At 31.2% G+C, this 27,331-nt stretch overlaps 1 protein-coding gene across 3 annotated transcripts; it reads left to right on the top strand.

Annotated features, from left to right (window-relative positions):
* Nucleotides 1-26,148, top strand: LOC143053459 (neuralized-like protein 4). 3 transcript variants are annotated; one of them, XM_076226252.1, is made up of 7 exons: nucleotides 1-72; nucleotides 2,500-2,733; nucleotides 13,566-13,641; nucleotides 18,346-18,512; nucleotides 20,756-20,815; nucleotides 24,673-24,755; nucleotides 25,780-26,148. In XM_076226252.1, the coding sequence occupies exons 2-7, from the start codon at nucleotides 2,541-2,543 to the stop codon at nucleotides 25,975-25,977; spliced, it is 777 nt and encodes a 258-aa protein (XP_076082367.1). In that variant the 5' UTR covers nucleotides 1-72; nucleotides 2,500-2,540; the 3' UTR covers nucleotides 25,978-26,148. The 3 variants fall into 3 exon arrangements, with proteins under 3 accessions (XP_076082367.1, XP_076082368.1, XP_076082369.1); XM_076226253.1 differs by having other exon boundaries at nucleotides 24,685-24,755; XM_076226254.1 differs by lacking the exon at nucleotides 20,756-20,815.
* Nucleotides 26,149-27,331: the final 1,183 nt, after the last annotated feature.

Genomic DNA, 27,331 nt, shown 5'->3' on the forward strand with positions numbered 1-27,331 from the left:
CCTTGTTACAATATTTGAACAAATAACGTCCATTTTGTTATAATAACAACTTGCAATTCAGGTAAATATTAGGTAAATATTTATTTTTATCAATCTGACATGTAAACATGTGCTTTTAAAATGCATTTACCATGTTGCGATGGTAATATATCCGTGATTTAAGAGACGATCTTAAGAATTATGGAATAACAGGTTTTATAACAAACCGACACAAAAAATATGAAACAATTTTATCGAGGAAACTAATGACTTAGTTTATATCAGAGCAATTTACAAACAACAACAATAACAGAACTTTTCAAAGGACAATAACTGAATTATCAAAGGTGTGAACATTTCAAAGAGCAGTCATAATGAATAAACACGTATCGGTAAGCAGATATATGAAGATCAACTTCTTTCTACTTTATTTGTTTAAACTTATTGTTCATGGTTCACTATAAGTCTGTCAAATTGCGGTTTGAACCATAGTTATGCGTCTGAATAAGGAAGGTAAGCTATACTACTTCAAAATAAAAAAAACACGAATGGCAATGGAGAATGTGTCAAAGAGAAAAAAACCTGACCAAAGAAATATACATATATATTTTCGATACTATGATTTCAGTAAATTAGTTTTTTATTTAAAATGGTAAAAGTGCAAAATAAATTTAGGGGAATCTATCACATACCTTTTCCACTAAACAAGAAAGCAAATCAATAATAAATACGCGTTGTCTTTATCATTATAAACGTCTATTAAATTCAGCTCTCCGCGCACTTTTCTGTTTCGTTTTATATTGTGTTATTTTCGAGATTGATGACGGCTTTTAACATAGCATATATACCAGCAAAACACAGAACATGCGTCTTAAAAAGGAAGATAAGATTAACTTCTTAAATAAAAAAAAAAGAATGACAATAGGGAATGTGTCAAAGAACCAACAAACCGACCAAGGAGCCGAATTATACATCTATCTTACTTCGGTACTCTATTTTCAGCAAAAGTATATTTTTTGTTAATAAAAAAAAAGTGTGAAAACAAGTTAGGGGAATTTATTCCATACTTTTTCCGCAAAAAAGGAAACAAATCAATAAGAAATGTGTTTTTTCTTTACTATTAGAAACGTCTCTTAAGGAAATTCGCTTGTCTAGTTTTGGAATTTTGGTCCGATTTTCAGAATCCTCTGGATTTGTTCATTTTAATGCCGTAACAAATTTTGCCAGGAGACCACTAATTTTCTTTTTATTATTCCTTTACAAGTGTAAGGATAAACTTTAGTTTTTTTTAATAGTTTTTGAGGACTTAAACTTGTCAACGAGCACGGTTACCTATCATTTTTTTTTGCTCTTTTGCTTTCTTTATACATCCCCTATCAATAATGCTAGTTCTTTGAAAAACTAATCATTTTTAAACTGAGAAGCCAACTCCCTTAAATTCTACACTCTGCGCACGTTTCTGTTTCGTTTAATATTCTTTTATCTTCAGCTTTTACCATAACAGATATACAAAGAAACATTAGACATTAATTCAAAATGTAGAAAAGCGTAATGATGTTTTAAATACGATAATTAATATCTCAAAATGACACCAGAGGGTGATCATTTTAGGAAAACATCATATACCTTACTGTTTAAAACTCGTGATGACAACCGACAAAGGAACTAGTACTAAATGTTGTTTTCTATGTCGCACTTACATATTGTACTTCAATGTAAATTATTTGCATATTCATATTATACCAAAATATCCAATGAATCATATTTCTTATCTATAACATTGTATTAATGATAAGAAAGTAAAAGTCAAATCAAGTTTAACTCAGTTAGAATCTTCACAAGGCGATCAACCACGAATACGAGAAACCTCATGGAAATCAGAATATGTTCATGTTATGCTAAATTTTTAAGTAACTTCATATAAATACTACAATCTGTTTTAGTTATGATATGTTTGATATGTATCTATTTATACTTATAGAAATGAATATTGGTTTTCCCCAATCAAATTCAAAAATACAATTATTTGTATTTTATTTAAATTGTATTAGTTGCTTTCTTATTAGAATTACGTGTAAGAAACAGCTTAACTTTTCTCTGGATTCTACATCATCATTACAAATTACTTATAAATTTTCCGTTTCACTTTGTCTTTTTGTTTTGGCTTTTTATTGCGAATTGCTACGTTAATTTTTCGACACTTCCAATATTTGAGCTTTCATTAGGAGGGATTAAGAAACTATTTAAGAAACTTGTACACTTTGGAAGAATGTAGCGTAACACTGATGTGAGCACGAAATAGATTTGAGAAAAACGAGAAAAACTGTCACTGCTACCAAATCAACATCAAATTTGGACAATACGGACCTTTGATGAAGAGAACAATGAAACTAAATGACGAATCTCGCGATTGGTAGTTCTTTCCCGTAGTTATATGTGTTATATCTTTGTACCTTATGATTGCAAGAGTATAATTACTTCCTTCCATATTTTTAACATGGAACTCATTGTCTATTACAGTTGGTTGAAGTAAGCAAATTGAACAAACAACTTAACAAGAAATGTGGAAATTTCATCGTATCTGTGCTGCAAACATTTCCCTGGAAAACAATTGTACCACTGCAAAGCGATTAAATCCAACTAAAACACTTTCTGATGGTATTTGTTTTACCAACACACCATTAGTGAATGACAAAGTTTACGAAATACAAGTAGACGAGCTAGTTACCTATTGGAGTGAAACACTTGACTTAGGTACTTTTTGTTATCATACTTTACAAACTAATAATAATGTTATTGAAATGACCGAACCAAACACTACTATCAAGTAAAAGGTTGATAGAATCGCTATTAGAAAAAAAAAATCAGAGCTGTTGTCTAAGAAAACAATGTATCAGATTCAATAGAAAATAGTTTTACCTTTTACAGTTTCTAAAATAATGTGTTAGTGTAAGAAAATCAACAATTGGCAGATGTAATATTTGTAAGTTAAGACTGTGACAATGTTAAGTTGTAAATTTCTGGCACTTCCCATCTCTTTAATTTCATTATAATTCTGCATTTCTTCCCTCTTTCACAATGTTTTATATCAATTTAATATCATCAATTCCTTATTATTATCTGCATTTTTGTAGACTTTTAGACAATTTCAGTATCCACTCAAAATGGAACTACAGAAATGTTTATATCAGACTAGCATTATAAAGTAATCTGTTCAGTTAACAATGTGAAATGATGATTGTTTAACCTAAACATGCAAAATCAGTTGTTAACTTGTGAATTGTAAAATACGTCAAAAATTCATAATGGTCAGTGTCAATAACTTTTCTTGTTCATCTTATCTATAACAAGGTATATTTTCAAAACAGCAGAAAATGAATTAACATTTCTAATATAGTGTATGAGGTCTTACTGCATTGACAGTTGATATGTTGTCAGAAACCGATATATTATACAAAATATCAGCTTTTTTTCAAAATGTAAACAAGGATTTTGAATTTTAAAATATTTACGTCTCGGGGATTCACTGAAAGTACAAACTTTTTAAAGCTTGTATTTAAGACAGAAAAAAAAAGAAAAGAAGTTTCAGATAACGGAAAATGCCCAAATACAGTTATGTGTTTTGTATGACAGAGATTGTACTACATGTGCTACTTTTTTAACCTTACTTAATCAATGCAACAATCCCATCATTTCGATGATTATCATCCGATTGTTAACTAAGAGTAGAAAGTTGAAAAACATGGTTTTAAAAAAAAACATATGTGGTTGTATTTCTGTTATGTTTTCTATACAGTTGTCTATAAACTCGTGTGCTTAAATGGATCAATTATGTAGATTTGACTAATGTTCGAGCTATTTTTATTAAATCAAAGAACCCGATTAGACACATTAACATTTGTTCACATTATGACAAAACACTTTATCAATTTTGAATGTAATACAGTCGAGATATTGTTATTTTACATAGTTGTAAAGAAGAGATAACGGTTAGAATATACAAAAATGACATAAGAAAAATAAAAAAAATAAGGAAAAAATATACAAAATTATAAAAATCGATAACACAAACTCCAACGAAAAACAAAAATAAACCAACATGCCGTAACGTTTTCAGTATCTAGTATACATATCATTAGTCTGCATGCTCATGTCAAGTACAACACACATGTACATGTACACATCAGTTACACTATGTTACCGTCATCCTTGTGGTTTATGGGACGCTAGATAGGAATATAACTGTGAAAATGTTATCTGTTATACGATACCTGTATTACATGATAATCAATCAATGCTGTTTACGTTCGTAAAACTACTGCAACATAACAGTTTCCAATGTTTGCTACAACTAATGTCATACAGTTAGTATTTGAAAAGCAAGTTATTGGTTTGATAAAACTGAAGTTCTGATATATTGTTTTATAATTAAGATAATGAACTGTGTCATCAGCATTGCCCATTTGAAGAGTAGCTTTAATTTGGGAAATATGTTGCATCTCGCTAAAGTTTGGTATACCTATTGATTATTAAAACCAGGTCATTTTATTAAGGTTATAATTATAATTATTATACCTAAGATTTATTACAAACTTTCATTTTTGGTAACACGCAATCACGTTACATGAAATAATTCGGTTAATTTTCGTTCAATTGCATGGAAGGAAGATTAACCCTTAAAATTACCACAAGCGGATAACTTTTTTTTTAGTTTTTGATTTTTAAACGAATTTTTAAGTGTTTTTCAATAATTAATAATAGCCTGCCACTGTCAGTGTGGTATAATAAAACAAATGTGGCCCTATAGAATATCCAAAATTGTCAACCCTTAAAAGTTGCGTCCTCATTGAAATAACCTTTTCGTGTTGATCATTTTGGATATTCACCTTTTCTACTGGCCATAATTGAATAATATTATAACTCGTGACATGAGCTAATTGTTATGAAATGTTCAATAATAAGTGTTTATATAATCTACACTACGCCATCATATTTTCGTTGTGGTAGCTATTATCATTGAACAAAATATAAGTCATTTAAAATCGAACGTTATGGTACTTATGACTGCTCAGAAACAAGAAATCCTTGCACTATTAAAAGAAGGTTGTTGCAGAAACATTTATTGAAACATCAACCTCCATGTAATGTAATCACTCTGTCTAATGATATATTTTTTTATTTTAAAAATACACTTAGATTTTTTTTTCTTCACAAAACATGTTAATTAATTTCGGAGGGGGTAACACTTTGACCTATAAGGTGTCTCATTCACAGGAAATACCAACCATATCGTTTGACAAATCAAGAGTTGCTATATGCAACAGGAAGAGCTACATAGATGGGAAAATGAAACAATTAACAGCAACCATCGTAAACAATACTTAGCGTGCATTAATTACTTAAGATTTAAATTTGAGTTTCCATTCACGCTCTCAAGGTAACACAATTCCAACAGAAGTATTTTTATAATTTGAAGGTATTCACAATAGTAGGAAAATTCACATGTGGTATAAGTTGGTTAATACCTCAAGCGTTTCTACAGTATCATACAGTTACACCAATATTATTTTATCTATAGGAGTTAACTATAATCAAGCATTGTTGGACCTGGATTTCGAAGAATATTTAAAAAAAACTCTGACATGTGAATAGTTTTATCATACTGTACGTAGATTCGTTATAAATCGTTGGATACCATTTTCCGTTAATTTCTTTGGTACAGGTCAACCACAGAATTAAATGTTCAACGAGTGACACATTTTCTACAGGCGTGTATGCAAACTTAGGTAAAACAACGAAATCCAACATACACAAACATGTGAGTTTTCCTTAATCCACGAAAACCAGCACACACAAAAATAACCGAATCCACAGTAGTTGACATTATCAGTCCATACCTCATATTTGAAGTAAGCGTTCATTTCAATACCGGAATATGACAAGCAAGACGATTTTACTTTCAAATAATTACTTCCCCACAACTTAGTGGCATTATACACGATTCACTTGCATATGGGATATACATTTTAAAGTAATATTCGAGCGCTAACAGCTACTATTCATACTTTATAAAACATCACCGATGTCTGAGAATAACGAGTGTGAACCAGGGTTATGTCAAGGAACGTCTCCTCCTTTAAAAAAAAAACATTTATCGGAAGATACCACTATATTGATGATATTTATTCACAACTGATACATGATGGTTTTCAAGAATATAGTCTGGGTATGGATTTTTCATCACAATAAATGTTACAGTGTTACAGTATGTGTCTTTGTAAATTGTTAACCCTTTCGTTTAAGACCAGTTACATCCAATTAGCATGGTTCAGTTTTTATACTTTGTCGTTGTATTATTGTGTCATTGTCATTTGTGTATTCTTGTTTTATTGTCATTTGTGTATGCTTGTGTTATGGTCATTTGTGTATTCTTGTGTTATTGTTATTTGTGTATTATTGTGTTATTGTCATTTGTGTATCATTGTGTTATTATCATTTGTGTATTCTTGTGTCATGGTCATTTGTGTATTCTTGTTTTATTGTCATTTGTGTATGCTTGTGTTATGGTCATTTGTGTATTCTTGTGTTATGGTCATTTGTTTATTCTTGTGTTATGGTCATTTGTGTATTCTTGTGTTATTGTCATTTGTGTATTCTTGTGTTATGGTCATTTGTGTATTCTTGTGTTATGGTCATTTGTGTATTCTTGTGTTATTGTCATCTGTGTATTCTTGTGTTATGGTCATTTGTGTATTCTTGTGTTATTGTCATTTGTGTATTCTTGTCTTATTGTCATTTGTGTATTCTTGTCTTATTGTCATTTGTGTATTCTTGTCTTATTGTCATTTGTGTATTCTTGTGTTATTTTCATTTGTGTATGCTTGTGTTATGGTCATTTGTGTATTCTTGTGTTATGGTCATTTGTGTATTCTTGTGTTATTGTCATTTTGTGTAGTCTTGTGTTATGGTCATTTGTGTATTCTTGTGTTATTGTCATTTGTGTATTCTTGTGTTATTGTCATTTGTGTATTCTTGTGTTATTGTCATTTGTGTATTATTGTGTTATTGTCAATTGTGTAGTCTTGTGTTATGGTCATTTGTGTAGTCGTGTCTTTCCTTTTTGTATATTTGTTTGTGTTAGGATTAAAACACAGTTGTGACTGCTGTATCCCTAATTTAATTGTGCACCTATTATGTCTGTTTATATTGTTCACACATTATTGTCAATATAATGGAAATAAATAAACTCATCATAAATACCAGGACCAACATTTTACACTGACGCCAGATCCGCGTCTTGTCTACAATAGACTCACCAATGACCCTAAAGTCAAACAATGTTTAAAAAGGGCAAATAAAGAACGGATTTTAAGAGCATTGAAGACCATAATTCCTAAAAGTTTTTGCCAAATACCACTAAGATAATCTATTCCTGAGGTAGAAAAACCTTAGTATTTCAAAAATTGTTAACAGTTCATTTATTATTATGAACATATCAATGGAAACTCAAGTCAACACAGAAGTGCTTACTACTTGGCTGGTAATACCCTCGGGAAAATAAATATCCACCAGTAGTGACATCGACCCAGTGGTTGTAAATAAACTCATCATAGATACCAGGACTTGAATTTTTACACTTACGCAAGACGCGCGTTTCGTTTACAATAGAGTAATCAGTGACGCTCGAATCAAAAATTGTTTAAAAATGCCAAATAAATTGAGGTTCTAGTACATCTGTCATACAAGCGAGAGTGTTTTAGCTAGCTATTAAACCTGGTTAAATTCATATGATGAAATGCATCTATCAAATCAGGAATATAACAGTTGGTTTCCATTCGTCTGATGTGTTTGATTTTTTTATTTTGCCAATTGATAAGGGACTGATTTTTCCTTTGAATTCCGTACTTCTGTATTTTACTGTTAAACATTGCAAAGGGCTACTGGTCTACACAAGTTTTTACATTATCCAAGATAATAGGTGTATTCTTGTGTTTTTTTGATTGTTTCAAGTGTTGCAAAGGCTTTCATGCATAACCTGATACCTTATTCTAAAATTAAATAGACAGGGTGACTCAATACTAAAATTTATGATAAAAGAGATGAATTTTCTTTTCCTATCGATGATTTAAGAAACGATGTATCATGTTTATGGGGCTTGCATATATCGTGATTTTACCAAGGGTTAGCCCTTGATGACAAATATTTTACCTGAGCGATAGCGAGGGGTAAAATATCGGCATAAAGGGACAACCCGTGGTAAAATCACGATATATTCAAGCACACACGAATTATTTCGATTCAAATAGGACAAATACGGCATTTCTTTTGGGTCGAAGCGCTCTAGGTGGAGGACAATATTTGTCGTTCACATAAATAAACGCACAATTAAATTGGCGTTAAGGAACGGAGCAAACTAAATTAGTGACGTGCTAAAACTATTTTTAAAAACGTATTTACATAGTTTTGGATAAATTTAAATGATAATTTACTTAAATGTATTATAGGAATAAAAATAATTGGCTTATACCAGATTTTAGCATCGTTTGTTAACGTTTCTTTGTTGTGATGATTTTCGGTTTCACAATCGTGTATTTTCCCGTAAAATGCTTATATTTTTACGTGATCTTTCTATGACGTCGGGTACCTCATTCATAAAAAAACACATGACATGGGAGTACAATCCGAACAGCCCTGGCAATATATTCATATTTTACCACGGGTGGGTACTCAAAGCGTTTGAATGACGTCATGTTAGAATATACATTTTTAGATGGCGTTCCCTTGTGACCATCTTATAGTTTTTATATATCTCAACTTGTAAGATTGTCTCGTGTATGTAACAACGTATCATATTTTAGTTAGATACATTTGTGTTTTACTGAAAAATTAGTACACCAGGGTTTTCAATATCACAAACTAGTCAACACATTTACTAAATTTCATCATCGGTTCAATGGTATCTTTCAGTAAGATAGTTCACATCGATTTGTTTTTATGTTAATATTCTTTATAAAGCACAAACAACGTCGGCATTCACCTCAAAAGCTAACAAAACCTCTAAACAGACCTATACAGAAGGGATATAATTGCGATACTGTTATCAGTTCATTTAGGATTGCATATTTTGGCTCTGATATTGATTAACTTATACCATCTTTGCATCGGAAATAAACACATTTATTCTAAAATATGTATGTTATAATAGTTTAATACCAAACTTTAACGGAAGGGATTGTACTTTCTTTGTATATGAGGAAGACATAATATTTCAATCAGTTTAATTGAGGTTCGGAGCTGGTCAGAAATTGCTAGTAGTCCATTGTTAATTAATGTATCATTGTCATTTTGTTGAGTTTGTTTTGTTATCTATTCTGACATCGGACTCGAACTTCTTTTGAACTGAATTTTACTGTGCGTATCAATGTGTGTTTTTTTTCTACTTTGGCTAAACGTATGGAAGGAGGGTTGTCTAACCCGTCGCATTTTCCACGTCAGGAGCCTCTGGCCTTTGTTAGTCTTGTATGATTTTTTATCTCAGTTTCTTGTGTTTATTTCGGAGTTGAGTATGGCGCTTAGTTGTTGCTTTATATGTTGTGTTTAACCTTCATCAACTGATTTGTATAGTTATTTCTTATGTTGTGCTGTTTCACCTCTGTTTCGGATACCGCTAAAATGTTTAACCCCGTCACATATCGTATGTATGTGACTGCCCCAAGTCAGGAGCCTGTACGTCAGTGGTTCTCGTGTGTTTATGGGTTACATATTTTTTGTACATATATTAAGTCGTTAGTTTTCTCGTTTGAATTGTTTTACATTTTAATTTCGAGACCTCTTATAGCTGACTATGTGGTATGGGCCTTGCTTATTTTTGAATGCCTTACGTTGACCTATAGTTGCTTATTTCAGTGTTTTTTGCTCTCTTGTGGAGAGTTATCTCCATGGCAATCAAACCAAATCTTCTTTTAATATTGTATATACTGTTGTTTGTTTTAGTTAGTGTGTCTTCATTTTGCCATGACATAGTCAGTTGTAGACTTATTAGTACGGCAGCTTTCTGAAAAATCGTGCACATCCTGCTACAAGCATGCAATTTGGGAAAGACCTTCCTCAACTATTACTCTTTTATTTCAGATTGGGAGGCATTTGAAAAATATGTTTCACTTCCGGTAAAATCCAAAATGGCGGACATCATACTTAAATCAGCCCAATATCAGAGGCTAGTTTATGAAAGGGTGTTTTCATCATGCTGCTATATTAATATTTGGTACAGACCTTTGTTATGTACTACTTTTGGATAAATTATATAGATTATATATCTATTAAAACCCTACTTCTGGTAAAATCCAAAATGGCGGACATTATACTAAAATAAGCTTATTTTTAGGGAGGGTGATTGAAATGTGTTTTAACGTATTGCTTCTATCATTAAATTGTGCAGGAAACTTTCTTTTATTCTTCTAAGGGATACAATGTATACGACATATGTCTAAAAAAACACTTACTTGCGGTAAAACTCAAAATGGCGGACATAGATATATCATTTTTTTTTATTTTGATATTCAACTTCTTTTCAAAATATGCGTCTGGGTAGTAATCATAGGAACCGATTCCAAGCTTGTTACTCATCCACACCCGCCATTGTATATTGCACGTTTTACATGCTAAAAAAACTAGACCAAGTCGTTCAAATAGCCTCATAAGCGTCTGAGCTAGTAAGCATAGGACAAAACCAAAGCTTGTTACTAATCCACACACGCGATGGTATATTGCACGCTCTACATGCTGAAAAATACTAGACCAAGTCGTTCAAATAGCATCAATAAGTCTTTCCTCTGCCAAAAACATGTTTTCTTGCTTCGTTAACCCCATCTGATAAGTTTGTTCGATCTTACTACAAAACCATGTATCATTTCATCAACATGGATTTGATATCCATATTTGGTGATGTTGGCTGATCAATCAACATTCTAAATCATACAGTTACATCTTCAAACGCCATTCATGTCAACAAGAAAGTTCCCTTTCAAGAAATCATGCATTTGAAAGGTAATGGAAAGATATATATCTAAAGTTTTTCCTACTTCCAAATGCAAGCCAAAGTTCGTCTGTCCCTATGTCACGGAGTAACGAGACAGCAATGACAGCAACATCAGTATCGACTGTTCGAGTCAAGATTCTGTTAAGACTGTGTATATCACTGCATCAGACACATGTACCTTTTTTTATTCTAATATAAGCCTCTTAATGTTAACATGGGGGTAAACTTGAAACACAATCATGTGGTGGATAACACAGAAAACATCCTTAGCATCTGTTGCTACAACTACCTTTTCCTCAAAATCTATATAGCAAGCTCCTGTGAATGAACACTAAATAGTTATTTCTTAATGTCGTCATCTCTCAGAAAACTATGTATTCCCTTTCCCCTAAATATAGCTCTTGTTTCTTGTAGCATCCTTTAAACCACCGGTATTGTATATGTACGCATATGAGACTACATCCATTGTTGTTACAGTTTCAAGGTGTTCAATAACGAGTATGCTGATAGGAAATAATTCCCGTACCTTAACAAAACGTGAAACTGTTCCAAAAGTGGATGAAGGCTTGGATACATATGGTAGTTGTAGCAACACATGTTCAGGATATTCTATCTTAACCACCACGTTATATATTTCAAGTTAAGCACCAAGTTCACATTAAGAGGCAGACACTAGAATTATAGTGCATGTTTCTGATACAGTGAAACACGAACCTTAACGAGTCATGATTCGAACAGTTATTACTGATGATACTGTCATTACTGTTCCGCCATTCCGTGACATAGAGGTAGACACACTATAGATTGTGTTTAGGAGGGGGAATACTTTGGATAAATATATATCAATGACCGTTGAAATGCACTAGAGAAGAGTGATCACACACACATATTGCGATCCATGTATTTACCGATTGTGATACAGTTCTTTGTTTGGTTGAACATGAAGAAAAAATGACTGCGTGGGAGACATTGATGGCATTTGAAGATGTGACTTTAACATAAAGAATGATAATTGATCTGCCTAAATCACTGGTGTTTACTGTAAGATCGCACAAACTTATCAGATGGGGTTAGCATGGTTAACAAAACAAGCAATAACTATTAACGCAAAAGGGAAGGTTAATTGAGGCTATTCCCTCAACTTAGCCTAGTCATTTCCAGCATGCAAAACTTACAATATACTAAGAAACGTGTTTAAGGGACGAGCTTAAAATTGGCTCTTCGGCTACCCAGTCCAGGCGCTAATGGATGACGTAGGAACAAAGAGGATCACTTTTAAAAACTCTTTTTGAGGTCTCATCATTTTGTTAGAAGCTTGTACATTTTGGATATAAGAAAGGTTGCCGCAGTTGTTGTCAATGTGGTAAATCAAGTATCCCGTCCACTGCGTCATGTGAATGTGGTGGTGACTGCGAATTAACATGTTATTTTGGCCAAATAGGGGTAATTTTTAAAATGTTTTAGTACTGTATTGATTTAATTTTGTTTTAATTAATCTATCCAAAACTCTACATCGAAGATATGGATCGATAACTCCTCATTGACATTTACGCCATATTGTTTTTTTTAACGGAAGTGTTAACTATGTACTTAAATATCAACTATAATATATTATTTAATTTATCACAATTTAATGATAGTAGCAATACGTTAAAACACATTTCAATCACCCTCTCTAAACAATAAGCTTATTTTAGTATAATGTCCGCCATGTTTGATTTTACCAGAAGTAGGGTTTATAAAACATACAATCTATATAACATATCCAAAAGTAGTACATAACAAGGGTTTGTACCAAATCTTATTATAGCAGCATGATACTATTACCATTTCACATACTAGCCTTCGATATAGGGCCGATTTAAGTATGATGTCCGCCATTTTGTATTTTACCGGAAGTGAGACATTTTTTTTCAAATGCCTCATCATCTGAAATAAAAGAGTAATAGTTGAGGAAGGTCTATGCACATTTCATGCTTGTAGCAGGATGTACACAATTCGTCTGAAATATGCTTGTAGCCGCCGGACTGTATAAGCTTTATTATTACGTTGGTTTTCATTTAAGTAGTCTACGTTTACTTTCTTAAACACATTACAGCTCGTTTAACAGTACCATAAAATGCATTGATGATGAGTTTATAGATTCTTTACTGTCTTTTGATAGAACAGTTTTAGTTAAAATTACAAGTGAATTGAATAAACGATATTTCAAAAAACTTCAAAACCAAGTGATGTCAAGAACCTTTATCATGTAAACTGAAAAAAGGGTGTGCAATATGTCACAGATTCGTATCGAAGCTAACCATGCAATTTTTTATTTTTAAACAATATAATGTTTTTAGAAATAATTCAATAAAACACATATATCACCAAAACAAACGCAATTTTAAAATAAGATAATTAAATTAATTTTCTAATGAATTTTCATGGGTACCATTAATTCAAAACATATCAGTCCATATACCTTAAAAATCTGTTAGTCTTATAGTAATCTACAAACCGTATTGAATATTACAAATCTCAGATCAGTTTTATGATCTATTGGCAGGTGTGACGACAAATATACCATCTGATCTAACGGAAATTCGCTGGGGAAAGAGTTTGAAAGAAAGCTGGATATTAGGGTAAGTTCATGTTTTAAGGAAGGAATGAGACTTTTCTACACGTTTCTCTGATTTGAAATTACTGTTACCACTCTTGCCTTTGAATATTCTATTGATACAAAACATGTAGATATGTTTCAATCGACTTTTTCAAAAACTTACCGCTTGGAACAACACCTGAAATATATAAAAGTCAAGACAAAACACAAGCATACTTTTAAGTAAATATTCACCAGATGTCATAGACTTCATGAAATGATACTTGATGTGATGACAGCGTTTCAATGTGTAGGTGGTTCATCAATACAATGTAATATTAAGTGAAGCGAGGAAAACAACAATCAAGTTATCAAATTACCGTTATATAGATCTATCAAATCAAACTAAATATGAAAAAAACTTTTATACAAATATTGGTTATCGCAGTGTAAAACGTTGTTGATGAAGGTAAAGTTAAGTTCCTTTTAAATTTTCATAATTTGGGTTTTCAAAAAAGCTCAAACGTTCGCTAGCGTTGAAATATTATACTAACATCGAATGTAGACGTTTGAATATGAATGAAATAATTGATGATTTTAAAATTTAAAGCCACTGATTGTCAGGCTTTTGTTTGTATTTGACAACGTTGAAATAAATCAGGTTTTTAATCAGTTATTTATATTTTCGTATTTTTCGTACATTAAGTGGTGTTCTCTTTGACAAACATTTAGATAACAACTTATCACGGCATAGCTTCAATGTAAATAGTAAATAAACCAACATTCAAAGCTTAAACGACAATTTAAAACTAAAAGTCCTTGAATAAAAGGCAAAATCAAAGTTAAAATATCAAATAAATGGAAAACAATTGTTATAAGCCTTACTTGGCACAGGCGTTTCTTTGTCTGTGTCAGTATGACAAAATTAAGACTTACAGCTTGTTTTTTTTTTCTGACTTGTATAACAGCCGCATAACATTCCATTATAATGACATCGATATAAAATCAAAACAAACAGAAATAATGGGTAAAAATGTCACACTATTAGGGACTGGAGTCAACAATGTGTTAAAATCTTAGTCACTACAGAAATAAAAAAAAGAAACAGCTATGTCAACAACAAAAATAAATATCGGCTGTTGTCTGCTCTATGATCGGGTTGTTGTCGTTTCGACACATTCCCCATTTCCTTTCTCAATTTTACTCTATATACAAATCACATAAGGTGTTGTTATACTAATATACGATTGCTTTATATGTCATTGATAGAGTTGTTATGTATTTAATTACAAACTTTTTCATTTTCTTAAGACTAAAATAATGCTATATAACCCGTGAACAATCCTTTTGTTTTTGTTTTTTGTTTTTAAGAAACATTTAAAAACTTTAATTTATTTCATAACCACATACCGTCCCTGTTGTGTTGTTAAAGAACCATTCATATCATACATGCCACTGTATATTTTGTCAAGTGATGTTTCAATTGGGGTCTCAGGATGAGAAATATGTTTTCCTCGTGTATTTTATAAAACTCTTAGCACTGGATTTTTTTTTCTAATCGTGTGACAATTAAACACTGATAATTAGTTGCTTCATTAATAATATAACTGAAAATGGTCAAGTATAAAAAGTAGGAAATTCCTACTAACCTGATACCAGTTATAACTGTAATAAACGACAATAAGGGAAAACCAGCATACAAAACAATATAGCATTGTACGTAAGATAAATACTTCATGAATCACACTACAAAATGTGTACTTTAAACACTTGGATAACATGAATAACACTGTAGTGTGTCGGCGATAGGCTACACGATAGACGATGGTCTAATGTATACTTCATATATGTTGTTTGATGTATAAGGTTGCAAGATTAAAAGAAACTGATATTTGATTATATTCCTAGTTTTTGATGGGAATCGCGTTGTATATTCTTTAGTTTTCTATGTTATGTAATGTGTTCTGTTGTTTGTCTGTTTGTCTTCTTTTATTTTTAGCCAGACGTTGTCAGTTTATTCTTAATTAATGTGCTTGACTGTCCCTCTGTTATCTTTCGTCTCTCTTTGATAATTAATAATATATATTTAACCGTGTTGTGTATGACATCATATCTTTCTTTTTATTGAAACCGTATATTTCTAGTATTATAGTTTTTGCCTCATTAGAATATCTGTTATATTATTTAGCACATTATCTATAATACTAAAATTACGAGGTCCAATTTGTCATCCGTCATCGGGTAAAAACGACAAATCAAAGAATTCAACTCTATATATAACTAATATAGGACAATGGTGTAGATTAAAAATTTACACCACTTCAGACCCTTTTGTTTTCCACATAATTAATATTGCCAATAATTAACAAGTTCCGGGTCTAATCCGATACCGGCACCAATAGTATATTCACCTGTTAGCTATTACCTTATATGTACGTTCCAAACGGTGTATTTAGGATTTTGCTATATACACGGGTCATAATCAAAGGGCTGACACTACTAAATACAATCATTGTCAAATTGTTCCCTATTGTAGCTTTATTCAGCAATCAGCAAGACTTTAGACAATGCTGTTGATTAAAAAATACCCCATTCCTGGATAGCCTGGACCTTTTGTTTTCCAAATAATTAATATTTCCAATAATTGATAAGTTCCAGGTCGACGGGTTCAAACAAAAAGATTTGAAAGCAGAGAAAACTGTATCTTTATCAGATGACAATACCAATTACTTAAATAAGGCTTAGGCATAGTTATATACATGTACTTTAATTCAGTCACCGACCCGCGATATCACGGTGTGTACTTGTGTTTTTTAAAATCATAAAACATGTCTAACATATACTAACAAACAACCTTCATACTGTTACAGTTATCAAATGCTGTGTGAGGGTTTTGTTTTCTGTTTTACAAAAATCGCATTTACCATTATTGGATGTGACTATTATAAACAGTTGTTGCACCGAGAAGATAATATTATACGTTTCCAGGTAATTTGATTTACTTTCTTAGAGGATATTTATCTAAATTTCTCCATATCTTTTTTTCGAGGTAGTTCCGAATTATACTGAATATTCTATTTTATTGGACCTATATCTTGTTGTTACGAATATTGGATAATTTCAAAGATAGGTAATATAGGATCTACTAATTTATTTTGTGCCGTATATTTCTAAAGTACTTTTAATGTAATAACCATTTTTTGTCGTTTCGGATGCAGGTTGACGTTTTTCTTTTCCACTTTGAACGATTGTAGAATAACTCATTTCAATGTTGTCAATTCTGAAATTCAGTTTGTTTTATCTTGAATGATATTGTTTATAAAGTGGCTTATTTTCTTATTTTTTTGTTTTACATCCCAATAAATTTAATTGCATGCATTTTACTTTTCCGAAGTTAGTGAACCAAATAAGAATTATGTTGCATTCAAATTTATATTTTCGAATAATTGTTTGTTACGGACATCGTTTCTACGTAGTGGACTTAATTAAAAAGACGAAACGTGCGTCTGGCGTAATACATGATAAGTCTGGTACCTTTTGTAACCATATTGCACGTTTTAATTGAATCAAGATACAATATATTTTCTAAAAAAATATCACATAATATTTGATATCAAGTCTATTTAACCACCATTCGGCTATTATGTTGCAGATATCGGTTTATGATCATACAAACTTGATTTGTTTAGATTTAGAGTTGATGTTTATCAGGCTCGACCCTTCCTTCACTGACCCGTATCAGTTGATCCTTTTAATTAAAATATTTGTTTGTCTCCCTACACCATTGTACACATATTTCTTTCTTATATTTCAGGTATTCATCGCATTTAGATTCCAATTCTTACCGTCGATATAATCAATGATTTTGTATATTAAGACCCAGCCCTTGAGTGTTATATCACGAGATTTTCAAACCTAACAACACGCATTAATGTTCCTTATTTTTCTTACTATAGAGCGTATATATTAACAATGTATCCATGCATGACTCCCAATGCTATAATTGGGTTATTTGACTACATTTTGTTGTTAAATTTTGGTGTTTGATTTCTTCAACGACCAAACACATGTAAACAAAGTTAAAACTTTTCACATTACCCAGACCAACTTATAGATACATTTCAATTTGTAATAACAATTATATTGCTTGTACTAATCGAAACAAAATACGTGTTTATGGGTTGCCTTGATATTATTTTATACTTTGCAAGTATTGTATTTCTTAGCTCTAGTAGCATATTTATAGCATTTAAAAAACTGAGAATGTCATACAATTGCAAGCTAGTGTTATTGAGTATTGCAGTAATAGAGTATTACACAACACCGTACTGACTATATGTGACATACTTGCAGCTTTTCATTAAGCAGTAAACAATGAAGAAAGAAAACAAGAACGTATAAGTTAGCAAAGTTTCTTAATAAGACAATATTTGCCTTTGAAAGTGAAATAATATTTAAGGACCTTGCTTATATTAAGTAGCACATTAATTCATTAATCACAGATACACGTAAATGTCGTATAATAAAATAATGAAAGCATTATTTGGAAAACGTCAAACAATGCCATTTGTGGAGATAGAGATTGTTTTGTGTCACCCAATCTAAGCTACATTGATAATTCCAAAGATTACATGTCTTAAATTACTTTAAGTAAGGATTACCCTAAATACAAATGATATAAAAGAAGTTACCGGGTAAGAAAATATAAATAAAAAGTAACCTTCATTGTTTACACTTTATCTTTCAGTTGTAATTCTTTATACAAAAATGGAGAGGAGATTGGTTCATATTCCTTAAATCTAGATAAATTACAAGTCGGTGATAAACTTGGTATAATGAAAGCGTCAGACAGTACCCTACACTTTTATTTGAATGGTATCGACCATGGTAAAGCTTTTTCTAATTTACCTGAAGGTAAGACCACGTTATGAATGGGTACAAATGTTAATATACTTTATTGGAGTTATTGATTGTTTTTTGACGAATCAAAATGTGATAATGTTTGTTGTAAAATTGATAGTGTAGTATCTATATATATATACTTTATTTGAGGACTTTTACTTTGCCATTATTTTATTTTAAAGAAATACTTTTTAAAATGTTCCTATAAGTAATTCATCTTCTTACGGTTTTAACAACCGTGAGGCAAATACCGTGAAATGAGTTTTCATAGTAGACCATGTACTTTTCATATTGTACCATTCGTGCAAACGTCATCGTTATGTGAACATGATGAAGTAGAAGTAGCGAAACGCGAGTCAAGATGATATCAAATCCAAATATAAGGTCAAAACCTCGAAAAATATCGCTGATATATACATGATATAGCCCATAAATGGTTTAAGCTATACATTGCACTAAACGACTCATAATGAAGCAATTTGTCTTCTGATTCCTATTCTAAATATTACAGAACATAGAATAAAGACAAAACAAGCATTATTTTCGACCATATGATGGAAGTTGTTTTTAATAAAATAGTGTATCAGATTAGAATGAATCAATATGCGTGACAAAATGTATTACAAATGCTTATACATATATGCATGGTTATACATATTTTTATATAAACTACTTTTGTTATAATGCATTAAAGCAAATACAAAATTGTGTTTAAGCTCCTCTTTCCCAACAGACAAGTAACATGTTCTCATCAGTACGTATTACATCGTATGTCGTTTGTCAATTGACAGTTTATTTGGCCACTATCGTATTTGTGCTATATTGATTCAAACATGTGTCTTACCATCCACCTTGATAATTTACGAAGCTTCACAAAAAAATTAAAGTACAGATAATATGCAGGAATGGTCTAAATAAAATAACTTTATGAGAACCGTTATCTTACATTTGTTAAGGCACAATCTAACAACAACTGTAATGAAAAACCGTATTGGGCAACTGCTTTTGTGATCTTTTTTTTTTATTTTCTTTGCAATAATTTGAAAAGCAAAAACCCATAACTTTTATTAAACTTATCATGGTGAATTTTCTAGTAGCAAGTAATAATAGTTTCCAATTTGTTTTTTTTCCGCTTATTATTAGCACACTATAGATAAGGGGAAACTTCCAAGGGTGAAAATCATTAGAATTATACTATCTGTATGCATATACGAGTAAGTATAAGAGAAAATAAGTCACGTAAATGAAGTTGTCAATCTTCTTAGAAAGTAATTGACAATTTTATCATATTCGTGCTTTTGACAAAAAAAAACAACCTTATCTGATGTACAGTAGTTGTCGTTTGTTTATGTAATTTACACGTGTTTCTCGTTTCTTGTTGTTTTATATAGATTGGACAATTGGATTTCACGTTTGAATGGTTTTACACTTGTAATTTTGGGGCCCTTTATATCTTGTTGTTCGGTGTGAGCCAAGGCTCTGTGTTGAAGGCCGAACCTTGACTTATAATGGTTTACTTTTGTAAATTGTTATTTGGATGGAGAGTTGTCTCATTGGCACTCATTCCACATCTCCCTATACCTTTTAAACTATAGAATTACAAACATCGTGGAAAAAACAAGAAAAGAATCAAAATCGCCGAAAATTTCTGTCAAAACTGGGTCAATAGTCCGACTAACATATTTTTGTACTTTTTTTTCGTTTTGTGACATTATTTTGTCAGCAAATGCTGAATATAAACAATGACAAACATCGCCGTTAACGACTCCATACTCTAAATGTGGATTTTTTAAGTCAGCAGTCTGCGTTTAAGTTGCTTGTTGTTGACTTTTGCGGTATTCGTATTTAATCTGTTGTTTAATAATTAATTATGATGTTGAACGTTGGTTGATCTATTGAATTAATTCTAATTTTGTTTAGACGGTGTTAAGCTTAGTTTCTGAAAAGCAAAATATGCTTGTTGTGTTTCTTATTCTGATTCATAAACGTCATTAATCTTTGTTAGTTGTCTTGCTTTTCCCCCAGTTTTACTCCAGATGTTCTCGTTTATTGATGCGGTATCAATCTGTGTTAATTAAAATACAGCCATTTGTCGACATTTATGTATTGTTATTGTTATTGTGTTTAAAAAAAAAACAGATGTAATATGATCGCCAATGGTCATACTATCCACTTAACTTCAATTTTTATCTGGATGCAGCAATGATTTGGAACCTTACGACCTTAAAAAATGAAAAAAAAACTTTACTTTTCAGTTGTTTATGGTGTTGTTGACCTTCTTGAAGATTGTTGTCAAGTTTCTATCAGTAACACAGGTAAGCTATGCATATATTTCTTTCAAATATCAAAAATTAACCAAAAAGATATGTCTATCAAACTCATGAGAAACTATAAATAATTCAAATAAATATAATAGCACCAATACTGCCCTCATTGAAATCGCCAGTCATGTCTCTGAAATAGCATTGAATCACACTTCAGTCAAAATTTATAGAATTGCGTGTGATCGTTTGCATTCACTTAGACTAATTAAATAAGACTGTCACAAGATTTAACAATGTTCACCAGAAAGTAATTATCTGACCTTGATGAAAATGTGTTAATGAAAAACAAAAAACACATTTAGAATTATCATCATAAAAGCCCTTAATACATTGCACAGTTCTATCGTAGAACTTAATCTAACATGTTGACCGTAGAACAGATTATTGCAGTTAAAACTTTAACAATCATTGCGGTTATCTTTATTTGTTTGGTCGGGTTTGGCCTGTATACAAGAACTTATCACATGAGTTCTCCTTAATGTTTCTGTGTTTTATTTTGCGGTATGTTACTTATTTTCAGTCTGCGCTGACGAGAGCTATACGATAGTTTTAATGATAACGTTTTTCCTTTGTTTTTTTCATCCTTTTCAGATCTCCTTGTTCTTCAGATTATGATTGATATTTCGATTGCGTTTTGAATATTTGAGCAACTTACAACAAAAATCATGCAAATGGCGATACACGCGTGAAACTTCGTATGAACATGCCTTGCGGTGAACTTGTATCATATTAAGAGGGAAGTCGCGAAAATAATCTATCCCGTCATTGTGGCCATCTTTGATTTGAAAAATGACATCTTTACAGATAAAAGACATCAAAATATTTCTCTCTGCATGCGTTATTGCATTTATTTAATTAAAACTGTTATTAAATAGAGTGAATGAGGGTTTAATTCTTTTATTGCAGTACTAAAACATCACTTCAAGTAAAATCTTGGTCGATAACTCATTTCCGCTTTAAATAATATATCTTACATTTGATCCATCCTTCCACACACCAATGTTTAAATCTTAGAATGAGAATGTTGATGAATATTAATTTCGATCGTTGTTTTTAGGTTGATCTTTAGACCATGAATTCTCAATCTTAAGTCCTTACTTGGCACCCGCCCGAAACCATTGAATGGTATCAGTCAATTGTAAGATTGCTTGACTTTGTCGAATGCTATTACTTAATGAAACAGCAAAATTTTGCAGCAAAATAAGATCTTCAAATAAGCAAACAAGACCAGAATGCCCTCATAATCTATTTTAAGCATTTTTTGGCAAATTTTTGTTATCTATTACAAAAATCTCCTCTGAAACAGACAAATTAAACCAAATGAGCCACACTCATTATAAAGGTATATGGTTAAAAGTAATTGTCTACCAACTAATATGACTGACATTTATAAATAGAGAAAATTTGAAAGGAACAAACATGTTTAGAAAAAATTATATCTACCAATTGTCCATATATGTTAGACAAATTCTTTTATTCAAATTTTGAGTAATTTCTCGCAATTTGATTTGCTAATTTTTTCCTAATAAAGTTCAGTACTACTGTTTTATAACGTCAATCGGAATTATCTTCCTTATGTATTACGTCAATTGGAATTATCTCCCTTATACCATTGACCTAATAAAACAATATCAAATTCAAGTGTCTTTATATTCCGAATATTTTAATTTTCTTACAGTTTTTGATTAATTATCTAAAATATATTTGTTTGATATTGTCCTAATATTGAATTTGAATATACTTATATGTGTAATATAACAAAATCAGGATAAATTCGTCAAACAGGGTTCAAGTGTCCTAATGTGGAATTTATCAGGTCAATACAATTCATATAGAGTTTGGTGTCGCCTCATTCGATATGCATTTTATTGACCCGAGGAATTTTCCTATTAGGACATATACACACTATATGTATATTTAAATAAAAGAATGATCAGCAAGGTAAGATCGTTTAATAAGTCAAAGAAACTATAAAACAGACAAAAAGATCAGTAATATAAGTTCAACAAAATAGAGACTGTCTTGAAATGTATTCTCGTCTTCAATGTTGGAAAGTGTACTTGCTAATAGACTAAGTGGAAGGACACCGCCTCTTGTATGCCTCTGGTTTTGTTATATAACTTAATCTCTGAGACTTTTCAAAATTGTTTTCGTTAGAATATATTGATAAGTGACTATATTTGTTGGTAATCAAACATATCAAATATATTTTACCGGCTTCCAATACTGCGATCCTGAGGTTTAATGTGCGCATTGTGGGTGTAAATGCATTGGTTCAACTTCACCATGAACAACATAATAAATATTTATGAATGTGAAAATCGTTTCTGATATTATGAGGCACACAATTCTCAATTGTACCTCCTCGCTCTTCAAACAGACATAATTTTTCATTACGTACATATGAAAATATATGCATATTTAGCTATTAAAATTTTGTCAAATAGCAAAAGAGGATGAATTTACACTCACTGCTTAATCTGTAATCCAATGTCATGAGCTATTTATGTATAAGTACTTGCGTTATGTATGTCTGCTCGACATTAATGTCAGGGGTTGTTACTTAACTAACATTACAAAACTTGAAGATCTTTTCTACGTGTATAGAAATATCTTCATTTTAAGAAAGCAATTCCTTTAAAAATAGTATGGTATTGGTTTGAAAATAAGAGAAAAGAAATGAGCATCTAATGAACAACAAATGGAAAGTAGCAATCACTGGTCACATTTTAGCTATATTTAACGAACAAAAAGGAAAATTATAAATTATGGTCGTACTTAGTTCAGTCTCCTATTTCCAGAATTTATATTATTTTTTATATATTCTACCACTTCTAACGCGATACATAAACTGTTAAATGGAATTTTATAGAAATATCGTTAACGTTCATCTGTATGACCTAACTGTTATATATTAGCTTCAGATTGTAATTCGAAGAAGGGAAACACAGAAAATAGAGGTCGATATAATTTATTGTTTACTTTTTTCGACATCTCGTTTTTGATGGGTAGTTAATTGTTCCTATCAACAAATGGATACATTGATAAATGTTTATTGTAATCGCTACTCCTTATTGTTCTATTCCTAGTGATACCAACGTATATTATATTAAACGTTGATTTCAACTGAACTGTTAATCAACATTAATAGCCTATTTCATCCAAACAGTTAATTAAAAATAACAATACGGTGCATGAAGAAATTTCAATACAAAGCAATAGCGTTAAAATACTTTTTGAAGAAAATTTATTTGTCTGCTTTTGCATTCTTGAATGTCTTTAAACACAATGTTGTTCAATAAATTCAGTTTCTATGTGTGTGCAAACTTTACATTATTTGTGCCTATACCAAGTCAGGAATATGACAGTTGTTATTCATTCGTTTAATGCGTTTGAAGTTTTTATTTTTTCCATTTCATTAGGTGCTTTCCGTTTTGATATTTCCGTGGAGTTCAGTATTTTTGTGAATTTAACTTTTCCTGTCATTTAGAATAAAAATCCGTGATATTTTTAACAGTTTTTCGTAGTATGCCCACAACAATAGTCAACATACTTACTAATGCCCATAACAATAGTCAACATACTAACTAATGCCCATAACAATAGTCAACATACACAATAATATCTATAATAAAAGTCAATGTATCAAATAACTGACACAAGCAGATGTACAAAAAATCTACATCAACATTTTGCAACATTTAAATGTATCTGTTTTTTAACATCCGTCGCATGTAAATACTTGGTGAATACACATATCAATCAAAAAGCAGTCTTTATATAACACTAGTGAATAAATACATTATTTACAGCCAATATCACAATTTGAAATAACTTTTCATCATCAGAATTTGCTACAGGAGCTGGAGCTGGAGCACAGGTGGCTATCAAAAAGGCGCATACTTTATGCGGGAGACCAGCAGATTGGAATGTATGTATAAATATTACCTTAGTATAAGCATGTTTTCTAAAATCCTCGCACGTATATCATGTATATAATTATATTTAATTTGGATCATATCCAACGATGAATGTCTTCTAAAACGTTCGTGACTCAAATGAATAGTTCGAAACGCGAGTAACATCAAATTGTATACATGAGGTGTCGGGTTTGATAAATATTTTAACGGTGAAGTATTTAAATTGCGATTTTTAATAAAAAAAAAAAAAAAAAATTCAAAATGTCTTACAATTTTAACGTATGAATATTTAATGTTAACATATTTACCAATAATAATGTTTTTTTTTTATTTTAATTTTGGACTTTAATGAGTAATATATTCACTGGTCGAAATAGTGAGTGTCCCATACCAGCAGCAAGGGTGGCTTTAAATCAACATCTCTGTCAAACAACTAAAATTTAAATTAAATCGAACACTATCTACTACAAAGGTGCAATCAGCATGATAATACATCTTTCCTTGTTAAAGGATGATTTGATGGAGTTTGCGATACATAAATAAAACGATCTGCAATGTTTAGAGAATATAATTTTGTGAGGACAACATTTCGATAAAAAAGTAGGTTTTCATCTAAGATATTTCTTGCAATTACCCACAGTGCGTTGACGTATATGTTTTTTTAATGTGAGCACTTAGAAAGATTTCGTTTCTGCTGTTAACATGGTTAAGCCTTGCAATTAAAAGTCTATAAATAGTTTGTAGTTACATGGATGAGGGTTTGATTACAAAGGATGTAAATTTGTGTCCGCCCTGAGATTTAGATAATCAAGCAATTTGTACACACACGTATATTATTCTGTTGCTATAAATCTAAACAGTCTGAAAATGTTGATACATATCAAAAAATCAGAATAGAGAGATTGCATAAATGTCGCTCTTATATCCTTTATATATACTAGATATATGGTTTGTATCAACAAGTAACCATATTGTGAAACGTTAACATGTGTTGTGAAATTAATTAAGCATTTTATATATGTTGTTTCTCTCCAGGTGCAAACAGTTTGCGAGTTCATCGAGTCAATACCTAACTGTGCGCCGTATGTTGAGAAATTCAGATCAGAACAAGTCAATGGGGCTGCCTTATTAGAACTCGACAAAAAGGATCTAAAAGAATTTTTCGAGATGCCTTTAGGGTTAGCCGTCAACGTTTGTTCGCATTTGAAGAAGTATGAAGAAAAAAATAAATGAGACACATTTACGCATTCTATATTTGTACATACGAATCTTGTAGATTTGTATCATAGTTTATCGTGGTTAAAAAAAAAAAAACTGTGTGTTTCATTCGTTTTGTATTTGACCTTTTATATGAACAGAGGTTGGAATCATTAAATAAAAGAATACAAATTCATGTCTAAAATAGATGATTTTATTATATATTCATACATGATGTTTAACTTCCAATACATATACTTTCTAGGATTCTTATGTTCACTGCACTCTTTTAAAATAGTGGAATTCACAGGGAAAAGTCAGATTATTTTCAAAATAGCAACCACTCAATTCAGTAGAACCGTTTATAATGTCTCGCTATAGCGTGATTGCCTAAATTGCAGAATTCCTGGATTTGAACCTTGAAATCGTAAAACTAAATACTTTCAAATTAGTATTCTTCATTTAACATATTGTGTCTAGGTAGGCAGAATGTCTTTCTGAGAAAGGTAACTTAGTAGAATACATTTAGCACGTTGAAAGGTAGTTCATGTTTTTTTTCCAGTACAAATCAAGGTTAATATCGTAACGCAATTACTTTACACATTGTTGACCTTTATTTTGTGTGCTAACCATGCAATACCATCTAATTAACTGGTGGAAGCAGTCTACAAAATTGAGGTGGTCTATTGAGCAAACAACGGAAAAGGAACTTAACAGTGATTTTAATAGTTCGTTTCCGTATTGTTCTGCTATATCACTGTCACAGATTAGGGAAGGATTGGAATCCCGCTAACATGCTTGACCTCGCCACATTCTGTTTGAATGTGCCTGTCCCAAGTCAGGTGCCTGTAATTAAGTAGTTGTCGTTAGTTTATGTTAAACATATTTGTTGTTTTGATCGTTTTTTGTACATAATTAAGGCCGTTAATTTTCTTGTTTGCATTATTTTACATTTTCATTTCGGGGCCTTTTATAACTGACTATGCGGTATGGGCTTTGTTTATTGTTGAAGGTTACATGTAGTTGTCAATTTCAGTGTCATTTTGGTCTCCTGTGAACATTGCCTCATTGGCATCGCCATAGACATCGTTGTTAGTCCTTTGTCCGAAATAGTAGTATTCGACAAAAACCCTCGTTAGCAACTCAATAAATGTTGATACAATTACGATACATATAGTTTGTGCTAAATTAACAGTGGCTATGTTGCCTGCTCCGGCAAAGTAGTGATTTACATGGAGTTTTGCTATTTTGCCAGTCTTAATTAAGATTGTAAGAGAAAAATAATAGTTAAGAATAAAATGAATATAGAAACATACACTTTAATAAGGAATCTCTATACCAAAATGTCTTCTTTAAAACAATATTAAAATTGATATCCTTTACTTTTAGA

This window comes from Mytilus galloprovincialis, chromosome 12, assembly GCF_965363235.1.
Source record: "Mytilus galloprovincialis chromosome 12, xbMytGall1.hap1.1, whole genome shotgun sequence".
Classification (NCBI taxonomy): Eukaryota; Metazoa; Mollusca; class Bivalvia; order Mytilida; family Mytilidae; genus Mytilus; species Mytilus galloprovincialis.